The 19,000-nt window shown below is 42.8% G+C and overlaps 2 protein-coding genes across 2 annotated transcripts in view; both read left to right on the top strand.

Moving 5' to 3' along the window:
• The window catches only part of dym (dymeclin), a 179,979-nt gene extending 178,045 nt beyond the window's left edge, over window positions 1–1,934 (top strand). Inside the window, 1 exon segment of the mRNA XM_064977384.1 lies at window positions 1,785–1,934. Within this exon segment, the coding sequence (XP_064833456.1) occupies window positions 1,785–1,934 (150 nt within the window).
• A 12,550-nt stretch (window positions 1,935–14,484) lies between these two features.
• The window catches only part of smad7 (SMAD family member 7), a 53,446-nt gene continuing 48,930 nt past the window's right edge, over window positions 14,485–19,000 (top strand). Inside the window, exons 1-2 of the mRNA XM_064977383.1 lie at window positions 14,485–16,003; window positions 17,338–17,391. Of these exons, the coding sequence (XP_064833455.1) occupies window positions 15,535–16,003; window positions 17,338–17,391 (523 nt within the window). The 5' untranslated portion in view covers window positions 14,485–15,534. The remainder of the gene's footprint in view (window positions 16,004–17,337; window positions 17,392–19,000) is intronic.

The following is a 19,000-nucleotide window of genomic DNA, read 5'->3' as shown; positions in this document are numbered from 1 at the left end:
GCAGGGTGACACTATTTGGCGTGACAGGCCCTTCACTGACCACAGCATAATAAGGATTACTGTGTGTCTCTCACCAGAGTGTGATTAGTGTGTGACCCAAACATCACCCTGTGACCTGGCTGGTGGGATATGATGAAATATCACTGTATTATTCATGCTTCCAGGCCTGGCTGCTGCTGGTCTGGGTAAGGTTTGGCTTGGACCTTCGGTTTGGGTTGGCTGGGCTGTTGGTGGGAGAGAAGAGATGGTATACTCTCTGACTGGAATGGGTAGGGATTGGTAGGGTAGGGCAGGACAGAGAGGATACTCTGACTGGACTGGGCAGGGATTGGTAGGGTAGGGCAGGACAGAGAGGATACTCTCTGACTGGACTGGGCAGGGATTGGTAGGGTAGGGCAGGACAGAGAGGATACTCTCTGACTGGACTGGGCAGGGATTGGTAGGGTAGGGCAGGGCAGAGAGGATACTCTCTGACTGGACTGGGCAGGGATTGGTAGGGCAGGGCAGAGAGGATAGGGTAGGGCAGGACAGAGAGGATACTCTGACTGGACTGGGCAGGGATTGACTGGACTAGGGTAGGGCAGGGCAGAGAGGATACTCTGACTGGACTGGGCAGGGATTGGTAGGGTAGGGCAGGGCAGAGGGCAGGGATACTCTCTGACTGGACTGGGCAGGGATTGGTAGGGTAGGGCAGGACAGAGAGGATACTCTCTGACTGGACTGGGCAGGGATTGGTAGGGTAGGGCAGGACAGAGAGGATACTCTGACTGGACTGGGCAGGGATTGGTAGGGTAGGGCAGGGCAGAGAGGATACTCTCTGACTGGGCAGGGATTGGTAGGGTAGGGCAGGGCAGAGAGGATGCTCTCTGACTGGGCAGGGATTGGTAGGGTAGGGCAGGGCAGAGAGGATGCTCTCTGACTGGGCAGGGATTGGTAGGGCAGGACAGGACAGAGAGGATGCTCAGGACAGAGAGGAGGGGAGGGAGGGCAGGCAGGCAGTGTTTTTAAAACCGCATCCTCCTCAGCCAGGTCTGGTAATTAGAACTAAAGCTTGTCTGTAACAGAAACCACTCAGGTCGTTCGTTAACAAGCGTTCTCTTTCACCTGAGGCGTTAGATTGACGTGACGTCACCTGAAATCAACGATGGGGTGTAGATTTCAAGGATGTGGAGGTGTGGGACAGCTAGGTGTCGCTACTAGAGCCAGATTACGAGCTGAATGGCTAGTGGTTTAAATGGGTTCCACACCTACTGGAGCACACACTCACACACTGGCTGGTCACCACCACTTGTGGTTTTCAATGGTTACTTCTCAAATGGAACTCTATTCCATATAGGCCCTGGCCAAAAGTAGTGCACTATATAGGGAATAGGGTGCCTTTTGAGACGCTGACCCATTCAGATCAATGGAGGGTTGATGACAGGTTAATGGGGCCTGTTTGAAAGGTGAGAGGTCACCTCTCACCAAACGTACCTTTACCTCAGCAACTAGACAGTCAGCTACAGATGGAATTACATCAGATGGAATGGGTTTTATCTGGTTGGTTTGTAGCTAGTTCTCGTCCTATCACCAACCAGTGTTGTCATCTGTCAGTTAAACCTGGGAGTTATAGACAATGAATCTTAACATTTCTATGGTCACATATGCTGATCCAGTCAAGACCGGACCTCTCTCGACTCAGACCAAGACCACTAGGTTAAGACTCCATCTCTGGGCTTGTCCTGTCCATAGATCCCCTTTATCTTAAAATGTTCTTCTTCTGTCTTCTCTGTGTCTGTCTACAGAAGTTCCCGGAGCTGAAGTTCAAGTATGTAGAGGAGGATCAACCTGAAGACTTCTTCATCCCGTACGTGTGGTCCCTGGTCTTTAACTCTGGAGTGGGTCTTCACTGGAGCACTACAAACATACAACTCTTCAGCATGGACTCTGCCTGAGGGGGGTTCACGTTGAGGGGGTTCACGTTGAGGGGGTTCACGTTGAGGGGGGTTCACGTTGAGGGGGTTCACGTTGAGGGGGTTCACGTTGAGGGGGTTTCATGTTGAGGGGGGTTTCATGTTGAGGGGGGGTTTCACGTTGAGGGGGGGTTTCACGTTGAGGGGGGGTTTCACGTTGAGGGGGGGTTTCACGTTGAGGGGGGGTTTCACGTTGAGGGGGGGTTTCACGTTGAGGGGGGGTTTCACGTTGAGGGGGGGTTTCACGCTGAGGGGGTGTTGACGCTGAGGGTTCACATTTGTGTGTGTGTGTGTGTGTGTGCCCTGCTTTGGAAGTGCCTCTACCCCCACAGGGAAATCCCTGTCTTACAGGGAAATGCCTGTATGTTGGACATGACATCTGATGTTACCTGTCCTGCTGTTCAGATAGTCTTCTCCCCTGTGCTTCCACAGCCTGGTTATGTATCTAGGTACACCATTGTTTTGATGGTGAGCTCAGTGTTGGGTCTGTTTTCACATGGGTTCAGCTCCACACCTCAACAGCAGCACTGAATATAAGGGATGATACTCTTGACAGAGACACGCTACAGTTTTGATCCACAGTCTCTATCAGATTCTATAACTTTTTTTCCTCCCCTCCAATTGCTTTGCGGTTTATTTGGGTTAGCTTAAAAAAAACATGTTTATTTTTTAAGTGATGTAGTTATGGTTTAAGGTTGAAAAAAGTTCAGAGAGAATTTAGAACAGGTCACCTGAGGACAGGTCGGTTGATGACAGTTGGTGACAGCCTAAATGATACTTGTCTCTGTAGCCTGGTCCCAGATCTGATCGTAAACAGATTCTGGGACCAGGCTTTTGTCTCACTGTGCTCACTCCAGTCTTTACTACAGGAATCAGTTACTTCAAGAGGTTTAAACAGGGCTTTGTGTTTTTCATCAGTTCTCATTTTCAGTCAGTTGACCCAATGTTCTTTTGTGCACAATCATGTTTGTTTATTTGTTAATTTGCATGTTTTATTTGATTCATTTTTTTTATTAATGTATTTATTTTCATATCTGGATTTGAATATTTTCCCCCACCAAAACATAAACAACAGCACCAACATGATAAACATATCCTTGTAAACCAAAATCTAAAAGGTTTTTTTACACACTATCTTATTTAGCGGAACTTATGTAGTTGTCTTAATGTCAATATAGAACGACAACAACAGCTGACAGTTTTGGAAATTCAAAGTTGAATTTAGGAAGCATAATTATTATCTATAGAAAAATAACTAAACTGTATAGGCTAACTGTCATGTTTATTTAGTCTCAAAGGGCACCATATTCTCTATATAGTGCACTATTTTTGACCAGAGCCCTATGCACTCTGGTCAGAAATAATGCACTATATCGGGAATAGTGTGCCATTTGCGATGAAAGCCCGATCTTGTACAGGTCAGAGAACGCATATATATTATTTTATAGACAAATACAAACGCATGTTTGTTACTTTCGACAAACGTTCAACCATATCAATCTGAAGGGAAGATGTTCCCTATGGGTATCCCAAATGGCACCCTATTCCCTATATAGTGCACTACTATGGCCTATAGGACTCTAGTCAAAAGTAGTGAACTATTTATGCAATAGAGTGCAATTTGGGATGCTTACAAGGTCACTTTGAATATTTTCTGTTCTGCATAAACTGACAAATATATTTAGAATATATTTATGTATGCATCAGCATCAACATGACATGGAAAATAAAACATGATTGAAAGACAACTGCGTTTGAGTGTTTGTGCGGTTGACCTCTCCTTTCTGAAGTGTGCACTCATTCATTACTACACGTACATGTAAAACTATTGGATTGGCGAAGGCGTGGACTAGAGGGAGTTTTCATATACCGGTCATTCACTTTCAAGTCCTAGAAGGGAGGTGAACAAGTGCACACTTCGGGAGAAAGGAGAGACTATTGGGATACACTCGTAGATTTCCTCTCTCCTTGTGTTATCTAAGTAACGAGAGTCTTCTCTGTAGTGAATGAGTGAGTGAAGTGTTTGAGAAGCACTCTTCTTGAAAGCGTTTCTCTTTGATTTATTTTGCGGTTGTTATGACAGAGGTTTTTAGCTGAAGAAGAATGGATTAAAACATCAATCCTGCTGTTTCCATACAAGTCAGTGATTCTGGAACATTCACTCAGGTAAAGACAATTTCTTATGACCTCTTACAATCACCTCCCCTTCACCCATACTCTCTACTTCAAATGAAATGGTTCTCTTTCCCTGTCTGCAAACTGACACACAAAAAAATAAAAACCTGTTTGTAAAATGGATGCACGATTTTCTTTTACTTGTCAGAAAAAGATGGATTTGTACATATGTATCTGTGTTTTCCTCTTACAATGACGACAGAGTGAAGTGGAAGCATGAAACTTTTTAGGTTGCTGGAGTTAACATGATACTGTTTGTGCTATTGAAGGGAATGTCCTCCTTTCCCCTCTTTGGTCTTTTGATTTAATGGCTGAAAACACATTTTCCTTTCGCAAGAGCAATAATAATTGAAGTAATTACATTTGAGGGAAAAATGACCAATTTGACAGGTACGAACAGTGATGTTACATTTCCATTTCTGGGTTGGTTGCTGCGAAGCTTGCTAGAAACGTTAGGTACAGTGCTTTCTGAAAACATTCAGACCCCTTGACTTTTCTACATTTTGTTACGTTAAAGCCTTATTCTAAAATGGATTCAATTAATTGTTTTCCTTATTTAGCAACACACAATACCCAATAATGACAAAGCGAAAACAGGTTTTTAGACATTTTACAAATGTATTAAAAATAAACGGAAATGCCTTATTTAAGTATTCAGAACCTTTGCTATAAGACTAAATTGAGCTCAGGTGAATACTGTTTCCATTGATCATCCTTGAGATGTTTCTACAAATTCATTGGAGTCCACTTGTGGTAGATTTAATTGATTGGAGTCCACTTGTGGTAAATTCAATTGATTGGACAAAAACCAAACCGTGAGGTTGACAAAATTGTCCGTAGAGCTCAGAGACAAGAGTGTGTCGGGAAACAGATCTGGGGAAGGGTACCAAAACGTCTGCAGCATTGAAGTTCCCCCAAGAACACATTGGCCTCCAACATTCTTAAATGGAAGACGTTTGGAACCACCAAGACTCTTCCTAGAGCTCGCCGCCCAGCCATACTGAGCAATCGGGGGAGACCGGTCTTGGTCAGGGAGGTGACCAAGAAACTGATGGTCACTCTGACAAAGCTCTATAGAGTTCCTCTGTGGAGCTGGGAGAGGAAAACCATCTCTGCAGCACTCCACCAATTATCCCTTTGTGGTATAGTGGCCAGATAGAAGCCACTCCTCAGTAAAAGGCACATGACAAGCCCCTCTTGAAGTTTTCTAAAAGGCACCTAAAGACTCTCAGACAATGATAAACAAGATTCTCTGGTCTGATGAAACCAAGACTGAACTCTTTGGCCTGAATGCCAAGTGTCACGTCTGGAGGAAACCTGGCACCATCCCTACGGTGAAGCATGGTGGTGGCAGCATCATGCTGTGGGGATGTTTTTCAGCAGCAGGGACTGGGAGACTAGTCAGGATCGAGGGAAAGATGAACCGAGCAACGTACAGAGAGATCCTTGATGAAAACCTGCTCCAGAGCGCTCAGAACCTCAGAATGGGAGCGAAGGTTCACCTTCCAACAGGACAACGACCCTAAGCACACAGCCAAGACAACGCAGTAGTGTCTTCGGGACAAGTCTCTGAATGTCCTTGAGTGGCCCAGTCAGAGCCTGGACTTGAACCCGATCGAACATCCCTGGAGAGACCTGAAAATAGCTGTGCAGCAACACTCTCTATCCAACCTGACGGAGCTTGAGAGGATCTGCAGAGAAGAATGGGAGAAACTCCCCAAATACAGGTGTGCCAAGCTTGTAGCGTCACACCCAAGAAGACTCAAGTCTGTAATTGTTGCCAAAGCTGCTACAACAAAGTATTGAGTAAAGGGTCTGAATTCCTATGTAAATGTGATATTTCCCGGGTTTCCTTTTTATAGGGTGCCTGCCATTTGGGACACTACCCGGTTGGCAGCCTTCGACAGGTAGCCTAGTGGTTAGAGCGTTGGACTAGTAACCGAAAGGTTGCTATATCGAATCCCAGAGCTGACAAGGTAAAAATATGTCGTTCTGCCCCTGAACAAGGCAGCTAACCCACTGTTCCTAGGCCATCATTGTAAATAATAATTTGTTCTTAACTGACTTGCCTGGTTAAATAAAGGTAAAATAAAGAAGTATGTCACCGGGGTCTGGTGACCGGTACCATACTACACTGCAGGGATCATCTTCGTAGTCGATACACATCAAATGGCAGGAAGACAAGGTATCCATCTGAACTTGTCCAATTAGAAACACAGGTTTTGTGTGGAAAAAGGTTTACTACAGTATGCACTGATGAATACTGCCCAGGTTGGGGTGGCAAGTAGCCTAGCGGTGAGTGTTTGACTAGTAACCGAAAGGTTGCAAGATCAAATCCACAAGCTGACGAGGTATGTATTGTTCTGCCTCTGAACAAGGCAGTTAACCCACTGTTCCTAGACCAGTTAACCCACTGTTCCTAGACCAGTTAACCCACTGTTCCTAGACCAGTTAACCCACTGTTCCTAGAACAATTAACCCACTGCTCCTAGACCAGTTAACCCACTGTTCCTAGACCAGTTAACCCACTGTTCCTAGGCTGTTGTTGAAAATAAGAATTTGTTCTTAACCTATAAGCAATAAATTGCTGTCCATACTCCTTCAACTATTGACTCCCAGAAACCCTGTAACATTAATCTCCACAGTTTTATTTATTCAACCTTTATTTAACTAGGTAAGTCATTTAAGAACAAATTCCAATTTACGATGACGGTCTACCCCGGGCAACACTATGTAGTGCACCATTTCGGACGCAGCCAATGATAAATCAAGATGACCTTTGACTTCCTGTGACCTCATGCAGACAGACATGCTGGGTCTGCAGACTGCTGATCTAGTAGATCATTTACGGTATATCACTCACAATATATCACTCACAGACCGAAAGTTCAAGTGTTAGTTAATGGACAAGGTTACAACTGGCTTTGCAGTGTTGGCTAATGGACAAGGCTACAACTGGCTTTGCAGTGTTGGCTAATGGACAAGGCTACAACTGGCTTTGCAGTGTTGGTTAATGGACAAAGCTACAACTGGCTTTGCAGTGTTGGCTAATGGACAAGGCTACAACTGGCTTTGCAGTGTTGGTTAATGGACAAGGCTAGGACTGGCTTTTCAGTGTTGGTTAATGGACAAGGCTACAACTGGCTTTGCAGTGTTGGTTAATGGACAAGGCTAGGACTGGCTTTGCAGTGTTGGTTAATGGACAAGGCTACAACTGGCTTTGCAGTGTTGGTTAATGGACAGGCTGGACTGGCTTTGCAGTGTTGGTTAATGGACAAGGCTACAACTGGCTTTGCAGTGTTGGTTAATGGACTGGTTAATGGACAAGGCTAGGACTGGCTTTGCGGTGCTGGTTAATGGTCAAGGCTACAACTGGCTTTGCAGTGTTGGTTAATGGACAAGGCAACAACTGGCTTTGCAGTGTTGGTTAATGGACAAGGCTAGGAATGGCTTTGCAGTGTTGGCTAATGGACAAGGCTACAACTGGCTTTGCAGTCTTGGCTAATGGACAAGGCTAGGACTGGCTTTGCAGTGTTGGCTAATGGACAAGGCTACAACTGGCTTTTCAGTGTTGGCTAATGGACAAGGCTACAACTGGCTTTTCAGTGTTGGTTAATGGACAAGGCTACAACTGGCTTTTCAGTGTTGGCTAATGGACAAGGCTACAACTGGCTTTTCAGTGTTGGCTAATGGACAAGGCTAGGACTGGCTTTGCAGTGTTGGTAAATGGATAATGCTACAACTGGCTTTGCAGTGTTGGCTAATGGACAAGGCTATGACTAGCTTTGCAGTGTTGGTTAATGGTCAAGGCTAAGACTGGCTTTGCAGTGTTGGCTAATGGAAAAGGCTTCAACTGGCTTTGCGGTGCTGGTTAATGGACAAGGCTACAACTGGCTTTGCAGTCTTGGCTAATGGACAAGGCTAGGACTGGCTTTGCAGTGTTGGCTAATGGACAAGGCTACAACTGGCTTTTCAGTGTTGGCTAATGGACAAGGCTACAACTGGCTTTTCAGTGTTGGCTAATGGACAAGGCTAGGACTGGCTTTGCAGTGTTGGCTAATGGACAAGGCTACAACTGGCTTTTCAGTGTTGGCTAATGGACAAGGCTACAACTGGCTTTGCAGTGTTGGCTAATGGACAAGGCTAGGACTGGCTTTGCAGTGTTGGTAAATGGATAATGCTAGGACTGGCTTTGCAGTGTTGGTTAATGGACAAGGATAGGACTGGCTTTGCAGTGTTGGTTAATGGACAAGGATAGGACTGGCTTTGCCTATTTAGATCAGCTTTACCGATCACCTCTCTCTCTCTCTCTTTGTCTCTGTCTCTCTGTCCCTGTCTCTCTGTCCCTGTCTCTCTGTCCCTGTCTCTCTGTCCCTGTCTCTCTCTCTGTCCCTCTCTCTCTCTCTGTTTCTCTCTCCTCTCTCTCTCTCTCTCTTTCTCTCTCTGTTTCTCTCTCTCTCTCTCTGTTTCTCTCTCCTCTCTCTCTCTCTGTCTCTGTCTCTCTCCAGCTCTCTTTCAGATGAGTGATGGTCATTACATTGTTACATGTAAATCCATGTTCTGTAATGTTCTATACATGTAAATGAGATGTAGATCTGGGTATATAGCACATACATAGAGTCTCAAAGCAAGTCTTGTGATGTGAGGAATTCCCCTGTGCTTTATTGTGGATGCAATTCTGCCTTTTAATAAAAAGTGTAATTAACTGTGATATGGTCGGTTAGAGGATGTTTGTGTCTGCGATTTCCATTGCATTCCTTCTGTAGTAGTTTATGTAGGCAAATACATCAAATACTTCTTTAAACAAATCTGGCACTCAAATGTACAAGAGCATGTTACACTGCTGTGGTGGGAAAAGCACCCAGTTGTCATACTTGAGTAAAAATAAAGATACCTTAATTGAAAATTACTCATGTAAAAGTGAAAGTCACACAGTAACATTTCTACTTGAGTAAAAGTCTAAACGTATTTGGTTTTAAATATGCTTAAGTATCAAAAGTAAAAGTATAAATAATTTCAAATTCCTTATATTAAGCGAACCAGATGGCCCATTATTCTTGTTATTTTTATTTAGTGATAGCAAGGAGGCACACTACAACACTCAGACTACAACACTCATTTACAAAAAAAAAGGTATCTGTGTTGAGTGAGGCTGCCAGATCAGAGACAGTAGAGATGACCAGGGATGTTGTCTTGATAAGTACGTGAATTGAACCATTCAAAATCTAACAAGTAGCATTCAAGCATTCAAAATCTAACAAGTGGGCTACTTTTGGGTGTCAGGGAAAATATATGGAGTAAAAAATACATTCTTTTGTTTAGGAATATAGTGAAGTAAAAAATATAAATAGTAATGTAAGTACAGATGACCTAAAAAAAAGACTTTAGTACTTTAAAGTATTTTAACTTAAGTACACCAATGCAACTTCGCAGCCTAGGCCTACCCTTGGTTACCACTTGAGAATGTGGTAACTATGGTAACCATGGAACGTCTTTCTTTATTCTCCTTTGCTTGCAGTTTGGTTCTATCTGCTCTGAGATCAAATAATTAATCATCTCCTTTTTAATTCAACTTTAAAGTTCGCCTAATTTATTATCGCTCTTATCTGTGCAGTTGCTTGACATAAGCATAGGTCGCCATTCATGTCACATAAAATATTAATCACATTCTGTGCATGATTGTTCCAGCGGAGTAATTTTGTTTAATTGCTTATGCATGAAACCAGTCCAGTGTGTTAATAAATTACATTACTAAAGGTTATCTAGACTTTTCATGGCTGAAATACATTATCATGTATTTCCACTTACAACACTGTGCTATCCACTTCCAATGCATGCGAAATAGACTCCATGCGCGTAATATCAATCATCCTTAATGATATTATGGATTATCGACAGTTAAAATATGTTAATGGTTGTCTTTTATATTTCAAACTGAGTTTTGTTGTACGGAATTTGAGAACATTTGTATATGTATGAATAGAAGGCATAATCCTATATTAAACAGTAGATTGGATAGGCATACCTACATTATTTTGTTTTTATCAATTCAAAATGAAAACGACTTGATAAAATACTTCCTGCATGTAGTCTGTGGGAATCCACTTTTTTTCATTACAGAGATAGCTTCAGTTTCCTATAAACTTGTTCTGTTGTGAACAGTGGTTGGTTGCGGTGTAAATTACTTCCAGACTACATAAAAAATGTTTGCGGGCTGCTGCCGACCGGGTTGGTTGAGCTCGAGCTCTCGTGCGGCGCCAGTGGGGAATCCGGTGGAACAATGAGACTTGAGCCATTGACTAGCGGCGGCGCCTCCCATCGCGAACACAACACACATATCCCATCATCATTACCATCATCCATCCCACTGCCCTGCAGCGACGCTCACTGCCTGGCCTGACTGGCACCTAAATTAACATAGGACTGCTGTCCGCAGCTTCCCCTCCCCAACTGACCGCCTATCGGACACAATAAGGCTACAGCGCTGGCATTCTTCAGTTCACTCACAGAGCCAATCAAACCTGTCTGTCCAGCGGCCACCAAGTCAGTTTAAAGGACCAGATGTTACCATTCCTTTTACTTGAGGTGTGTAACATTGAGCAGGGGACTCGGGGGAGGAGCGCTCTACTAGTCTGTAGACTGGGGTGGGGACTCGGGGGAGGAAAGCTCTACTAGTCTGTAGACTGGGGTGGGGACTCGGGGGAGGAAAGCTCTACTAGTCTGTAGACTGGGGTGGGGACTCGGGGGAGGAAAGCTCTACTAGTCTGTAGACTTTGAGCAGGGGACTCGGGGAGGAAAGCTCTACTAGTCTGTAGACTGGGGTGGGGACTCGGGGGAGGAAAGCTCTACTAGTCTGTAGACTGGGGTGGGGACTCGGGGGAGGAAAGCTCTACTAGTCTGTACTCGGGGAGGAAAGCTCTACTAGTCTGTAGACTGGGGTGGGGACTCGGGGGAGGAAAGCTCTACTAGTCTGTAGACTGGGGTGGGGACTCGGGGAGGAAAGCTCTACTAGTCTGTAGACTTGGGGTGGAGGAAAACTCTACTAGTCTGTAGACTTTGAGCGGGGACTCGGAAACTTTGAGCTCTACTAGTCTGTAGACTTTGAGCAGGGGACTCGGGGAGGAAAGCTCTACTAGTCTGTAGACTGGGGTGGGGACAGGGGACTCGGGGGGTGGGGAGGAAAGCTCTACTAGTCTGTAGACTTTGAGCAGGGGACTCGGGAGGAAAGGGGACTCGGGGAGGAAAGCTCTACTAGTCTGTAGACTTTGAGCAGGGGACTCGGGGGAGGAAAGCTCTACTAGTCTGTAGACTTTGAGCAGGGGACTCGGGGGAGGAAAGCTCTACTAGTCTGTAGACTTTGAGCAAGGGACTCGGGGGAGGAAAGCTCTACTGTCTGTAGACTGGGGTGGGGACTCAGAGGAGGAAAGCTCTACTAGTCTGTAGACTTTGGGGTGGGGACTCAGGGAAGGTTGCTCTACTAGTCTGTAGACTTTGAGCAGGGGACTCAAAGGAGGAAATTAATGCTCTAAAACTAGTCTGTGACTTTGAGCAGGGGACTCTGGGAAAAAGCTCTACTAGTCTGTAGACTTTATCATGCAGGGGTACTCAGGGCCAGGAAAGCTCTACTTTTCTGTAGACTAACAGAAATAATATGCCTATAACCCTCATAGTTAATGGGCAGGAAAGCTCTACTAGTCTGTAGACTTTTTTGAGCAGGGGACTCGGGGAGATGAAAGCTCACTAATCTAGACTTACTGATTGGCACTCTCCAGTCTCTGACATAAACAGGGGACTCGGGGAACATAGGAAAGCTCTACTTTGAGCAGGGGACTGGGGAGGACTAACTAGTCTGTAGACTTTGAGCAGGGGACTCGGGGGAGGAAAGCTCTACTAGTCTGTAGACTTTGAGCAATAAACTCGGGGAGGAAACTCTACTAGTCTGTAGACTTTGAGCAAGGGACTCCCAGAATTTTAGCTGTTGATCTAGTCTGTAGACTTATGGAGACCGACTCAGACAGAGGAATTTAGCATCCTGTGCATTACTACATCAATGGGTTTCACAGGGTAATAACTTTGTAGACTTTGACCAGAGGTGGGGACTCATTCATGGGAAAAAGGTTGCCATGCAACTAGGTTATTCTACTCCCCACACCTTATAAAGCCCATTCCTCAAATTATTTTCTTTAAATTAATGACATTAAAACCTTCTGGTGAATTTGTACAAGGCCTATTTAGTTTACCTCTGAAAAAAATGCATTAATTAAGCTACATATTATCATGCAGAAATGTATCAGTATTTAAAAAATGGCCAGTGAAAGTTTACATTTTCCCATGCAGCACAATAACAGAAATACTATGCCTATAACCCCCATAGTTAATGGGCAAGGAAACCTCTCAACCGGTGCTCCAATCCATACGATTAACCCATGTTTTTGGCGACTTGGAGGTAGGCTACTCAGACAGACTGAGATGAGGCTACAGTGTCACTAATCTACCTTACTGATTGGCACCAGTCTCCAGTCTCTGACATAAACAGAGTCGACATCGACAACATAGAGATCCTATTAAATTAACTAATTCTATGGTCCACATCCCGACTGTTTGGAATTGTCAAAGCAAAACGTGCTGTACGACAGCCGTGAACTTGTCTGTGATAAGTAATGTTGTAGCCTAATAAACAACATTTATTAAACAATGTAGGCTACCTACATCGGAATCCCTTTGATTGGCCAAGTACACATACCTAGAATTTTAGTTGTTGATCCGGTGCAGCTTGCAATAGACACCGTATGGAGACCGAAACAGACAGAGGAATTTACACAAGGTTACATCCTGTGCATTACATACATCAATGGGTTTCACAGGGTAATAACTTTCTTTGACCAGAGGGAGGCAATAGTTCGTTGAGCTCATTCATGGGAAAAAGGTTCAGAGACATGCAACTAGGTTATTCAACATCAAAGGGAAACATGATATTAATATACCACTAATAGCAATAACAGTAATGATAATAATGTGGATGTCATGATGTTATTATTACAATATCAACACTTATTATTATTAGGCATTGTTTTATTTTTGTTACTATTATTATTATTAGTAATGCTATTGTTATTAGTAATGCTATTGTTATTGTTATCAATAATGTTATTGGTATTATTATCAATAATGTTATTGGTATTATTACCTGTAATGTTATTGGTATTAGTATCAGTAATGTTATTGGTATTATTATCAATAATGTTATTGTTATTAGTATCAATAATGTTATTGGTATTAGTATCAGTAATGTTATTGGTATTAGTATCAGTAATGTTATTGGTATTAGTATCAGTAATGTTATTGGTATTATCAGCAATGTTATTGTTATCAGTAATGTTATTGTTGTTATTATTATTGGTAATGTTGTTGTTATCAGTTATGGTATTGTTATTATCAGTAATGTTATTATTATTATTATTATTATCAGTAATGTTATTATTATTATTATTATTGGTAATGTTATTGTTGTTATTATCATCAGTAATGTTATTGTTGTTGTTATTATTATTATCAGTAATGTTATTGTTGTTGTTATTATTATCACCAGTAATGTTATTGTTGTTGTTATTATTATCACCAGTAATGTTATTGTTATTACTATAATTATCACCAGTAATGTTATTGTTGTTATTATTATTATCATCAGTAATGTTATTGTTATTATTATTAGTGGTAATGGTATTGTTGTTGTTATTATTATCATCAGCAATGTTATTGTTGTTATTATTAGTGGTAATGGTATTGTTGTTATTATTATTATCATCAGTAATGTTTTTGTTGTTATTATTAGTGGTAATGGTATTGTTGTTATTATTATTATCATCAGTAATGTTTTTGTTATTACTTTTAGCTGACTATTGTCATCAACGTAAATCATTGTTATTTGTATTTAGGCCTACTTCATTAATGTGATCATATGGCACAAAATAAATAAAAAGTAAAACAAATGTTTTGTCAAATATTACCCTGAGACCTCACTTGCTTTGGCAATGTTAACACATGTTTCCCATGCCAATAAAGCCCCTTGAATTGAATTGACAGAGGGAGTGTTTAATTTCTACACTAAAAAGCCTTTCTAGCTCCATGTTTAATTTCCCACACCATCTTTTCGCATTATTTACAACGTTTTTCCATTGTAACTTTTGGAAAATGTAACTTTCCTACCAAAACGATGTCTCTGTATGTAGCAGCCTAAGCTACTTGATCTCTTGTTTGCGCAACACAATCACTTTTTTCAAGCGACAGGGTGTCTAGACACCCACGTGACGGGGCGCGCCAATGCGCACTGGAGACACAGAGCTCAGAGAGTTAGAAAGAGATAGCGAGCAAGAGAAGGCAAGGGCTCTTCAACTATTCGCGTCATTCGCAGACGTTTTCTGAAGATCGCATCACTTCTTTGTCGCCACTCAAATCGCTTTATTCCTTAGTCTACGGAAACCTCATTCAATAAGTGTCTGGATTAATTTATAAAGGGATATTTCGACATATAATTCTGGTACAACGGACGTTAGACGGGGGACTCTGCGACTGCCCTACTAAGGCAGATTTCTGTCTGGCACTAAAGCGGCTCCAGTTTTGGATTTGCTACCGAGTTTTGGATCTGTTTATGGGATCCTTTCGTCCTCTCGCAACGTCTAAATCTATATTGAAGATCACATCATGTGCAGACAGATATGATATTTAGAAGATAAGGGATAAAACGTAGACAACAGCCTGTGTTAAAGCCTTTTTGCTCTCGGATCAAGGATTTGTGTGGATTATTTTTTCTCTACAGAAAACTGGACAGCTTCGTTTTTTCCCTCATGGATATATAGCCTAATTCTAGTATTTAACTAGGCAATTTATCTGCCCCAAATTACACAGATACCCAACTCGTAACCATATGCGTAAAATATCATCTGTTACAATGTTTATCTTTCTACATGGGCTACTGAATGAACGGAACGAATGAAGCATTTCATGTTCACAGTAGTTCAACGTTGTAACAAATTCTTTATGCTGCTATTTTGTATTCTAGATGTTCAACGTTCTTACATTGAAAAGTGTTTATATTTCGATATAGCTGCATTGTAGTTCGGACCATTCTAGGTTTCTAACTCCGTTAGGTGATGGTGCATTTCTCCTTACAGAGAAGGTTACTATCACGACTGGAGCCCTGATTTTTTTTTGCGGGGTTGATTTTTTTAATTTTATTTTTTATTAAAGACTTGCGTATGCTACAGATTTTCTTGCCTTCTCCAACTCCTAGTTTCTCCATACTATTATCTCAGGCTGCTTGTCGTTGCCTGTACACGGATCCCGGAATCTTCATGATTTGCGTACATCATGCTCGTTTTTTAGCCGGGAAATCCTCTTTTCGTCCCGCATGTTTAGGACCAAACGAACTGGGCTCGTCCGGCGACTCTGGAGGAGCCGTGCGCCGGTCGAGGGCGACGGGGATGCGGATACACGAACGCATGGATCCGGGGGTTGCTGTATGGGTAAATCGACGAAGGTTGCCGGAAAAACTAGCGCCGGAACGGATGCTGAATTGAAATCCCTGACCCACTCGATACTGAAACAAATAAAAGAGAAACAATTAGAGGGGCTCTTGCAAGCGGTCGAGTCAAAGGGGGGTGCGCGGAGCCCCTGCCTGCTCCTACCCAGCAAAGTGGACACCAAACTGGGTCAGCAGTCGTATTCCCTCCCCTTGCTGCTCTACAAAGTGTTTCGGTGGCCGGACCTCATGGATTGCTCGGAATTAAAAAGGCTGTCTTGCTGTGAATCCTATGGGGAAATTAACCCAGAACTCGTTTGCTGCAATCCGCACCACATGAGCAGGCTTTGTGAACTCGGTAAGTTATTTATATATATTTTTTAAACCATAGATTATAACGTGAAAAAAAATCAGCAATTGCAAAAATATAGACCTAGACTGTAATTGGTACACTGTTTAATATTGTGTGTGTCGGTAAATTGATTGGCATGTAAACTTTCCCAGACACAATTACCGGTTGTGTCAATTGCAACGCCATAGGTCAGACTTGGTTGGTATGACGTTTTAGCAGCACAACGGTTAGCATAATTTCCTTAAGGTTAGATGTATAAATTATTCTATCTAGGATATGGGAAATGATTCAACATTTGCTTTGAATGGCCCCTCACAAATCAAAACAGTTGCAATTATATTATGGCCTTATTATTTATAAACGGTAGACGTATTTTATTGGTGTGGCCAAGCTTCTTCTTTTTTAACTATGAAAGTCAACTACTTAAGAACAAATTATTATTTACAACTATGAAAGTCAACTACTTAAGAACAAATTATTATTTACAATGACGGCCTATGAACAGCGGGATAATTGCCTTGTTTAGTGCCAAATTGCCAGACTTTTAGCTTGTCAGTTTAGGGATTCGATCTAGCAACCTTTCAGGTTACTGGCCCAACGCGCTAACCACTAGGCTACCCGTAGCGTGGCCTAGTTATTGTTTTTATTTATAGATTCGTCTGCTTTTATACAAAAATTGAAATAATTTTCTAAACTGCAGAGGGGATCTTGCTCTTAATTTGTAGGTTTCCTATACCATTATCTTCTGTAGAATGCATTTATTAAACCCCTCTTGTACAGTATTGTGAACAAGGATGGCTTCAATCAGTTATATGATGTAGTCAGGGGGGTGTCTTGTCACATGAAAGTACATTTATTTGATTGAACGTGACCATCTTTTAATGTAAGACTACTTGTAATAACAAAGAAGATGCACAATATTCAACTATTTTACATTTCCTATCCTTGACCTCCATGTATCTCGTTGTATTTGACAGTCAGTCTGGACCAAGTTAGTTTGCTTGCAGCCTTGCAGCGATTCCGATTGGAGTGTCCTGTTCATGTGTGAGCAAAGAGGCCCGTATCTCCCACAGCCTGAGTCGGAGCCTAGTCAGATAGCCGCCTAGAGGCTGGCGCCAGGCGCCCCTTGTTTATCTCTTCGTCAGATATCAAGGCAATCGCCGCATGGCTGCCTCGCTGCCTGCCCTGCCTCCAACCCCCACTGATAACACAAACAGTTTCCCCAAAAGAATGCCAACTGTTATCATACGTTTCATCTTTCCCTGGAAGCTTTTTCTCATGCTCTGTTTTTGCTCTGTCTTTTCTCTCTCTCTCTCTTCTGTCTATTTCTTTCATTTCAGAGTCCCCCCCACCTCCTTATTCCCGATATCCAATGGACTTTCTTAAACCACCCGGTGAGTTTAGTTTTATTTTTCTCGTGAATGTTAAGGTTTTTGGAGTTTGTATTATTTCAGCATATGATTTTCCACGGTCATACACTTAAAATCAATACAAGTTAATATATATATATATTTTATTGAACTACTATATTATTTTTTACCATTTGTGAAAAATATAACTGTATATTATACATTTTATAACAATGTTATTTCAACAAAGTTTATAGCAACATTATTACAACAACATTAAAATTTGCCTGGTAATTTCTAAATACTTCTGTGAGGATATGGAAATGTTATGTTTGATTTATGGTGCTAGTCAGACTGAGAGAGGGCTGTCTGGCCAGCCAAGGCCAGGGCCCGACCAGGGCCCTTTAATAGAATGGTGGGTAGCCAATGCCAGGGCCCGACCAGGGCCCTTTAATAGAATGGCGGGTAGCCATGGCAAGGGCCCGACCAGGGCCCTTTAATAGAATTGGGGGTAGACAAGGCCAGGGCCGACCAGGGCCCTTTAATAGAATGGCGGGTAGCCAGGGCCCTTTAATAGAATGGGGGATAGACAAGGCCAGGGCCCGACCAAGGCCCTCAATTGAATGGCGGGTAGCCAAGGCCAGGGCCCGACCAGGGCCCTAAATAGAATGGCGGGTAGCCAAGGCCAGGGCCGACCAGGGCCCTTTAATAGAATGGCGGGTAGCCAAGGCCAGGGCCCTTTAATAGAATGGCGGGTGGCCAGGGCCGACCAGGGCCCTTTAATAGAATGGCGGGTAGCCAAGGCCAGGGCCCGACCAGGGCCCTTTAATAGAATGGGGGGTAGACAAGGCCAGGGCCGACCAGGGCCCTTTAATAGAATGGCAGGTAGCCAAGACCAGGGCCCTTTAATAGAATGGCGGGTAGCCAAGGCCAGGGCCCATTCCAGGCTGGCACCAGCTCTGCAGTGGTTGTCTGTCTGCACAAACTTTTGGCCGGAGGGGGTGACCTAGCAGGACAGATAAACAGTATTGGCACCAGAGGAGAGAGAGGAGACACACGCAGGGATGTAGCATATACACACACACGCAGGACACACGTACGCAAGTGCCAGTGTGTGTGTGTGTGTGTGTGTGTGTGTGTGTGTGTGTGTGTGTGTGCGTGTGTGTGTGTGTGTGAAGGGGTGGTGCCGTCTGCAGGGAGGGGAGAGAGCTTATGGGAAATGTGGTTCACAAACACAAGCGGAAAAACAGAAAGATTTCTGGAGCCATGTTTTATCTGTGGAATGAATCTGACTGTAGATTATGGCTGAGGGTTTGGGAGTGTCACACTGCTATGTGTGTGTGTGTGTGTGTGTGTGTGTGTGTGTGTGGAGCTTTTGTTTGTCCATGCAGGCCTGTCATTAGGTCTGTAGCCATTTTAGAAGGAAGTCTATTATCTCAAATATATATATATATATATATATATATATATATATATATATATATATATATATATATATATATATATATATATATATATATAATAGTATTTGTCTGCCAAAAAGGGAAGTTGGAAGATTAAACTGCTGTGTTTGCAGCTATAGACAATCATGAGACTCATCCAAGTCTATAATATGGGCAGATAGATGTTTATTTTTTGTATTTAACTAGGCAAG

Source organism: Oncorhynchus masou, chromosome 11, assembly GCF_036934945.1.
Source record: "Oncorhynchus masou masou isolate Uvic2021 chromosome 11, UVic_Omas_1.1, whole genome shotgun sequence".
Taxonomy (NCBI): domain Eukaryota; kingdom Metazoa; phylum Chordata; class Actinopteri; order Salmoniformes; family Salmonidae; genus Oncorhynchus; species Oncorhynchus masou.
The sequence above is the reverse complement of the archived record's forward strand: the minus strand, read 5'-3'. Positions and strand labels throughout refer to the sequence as shown.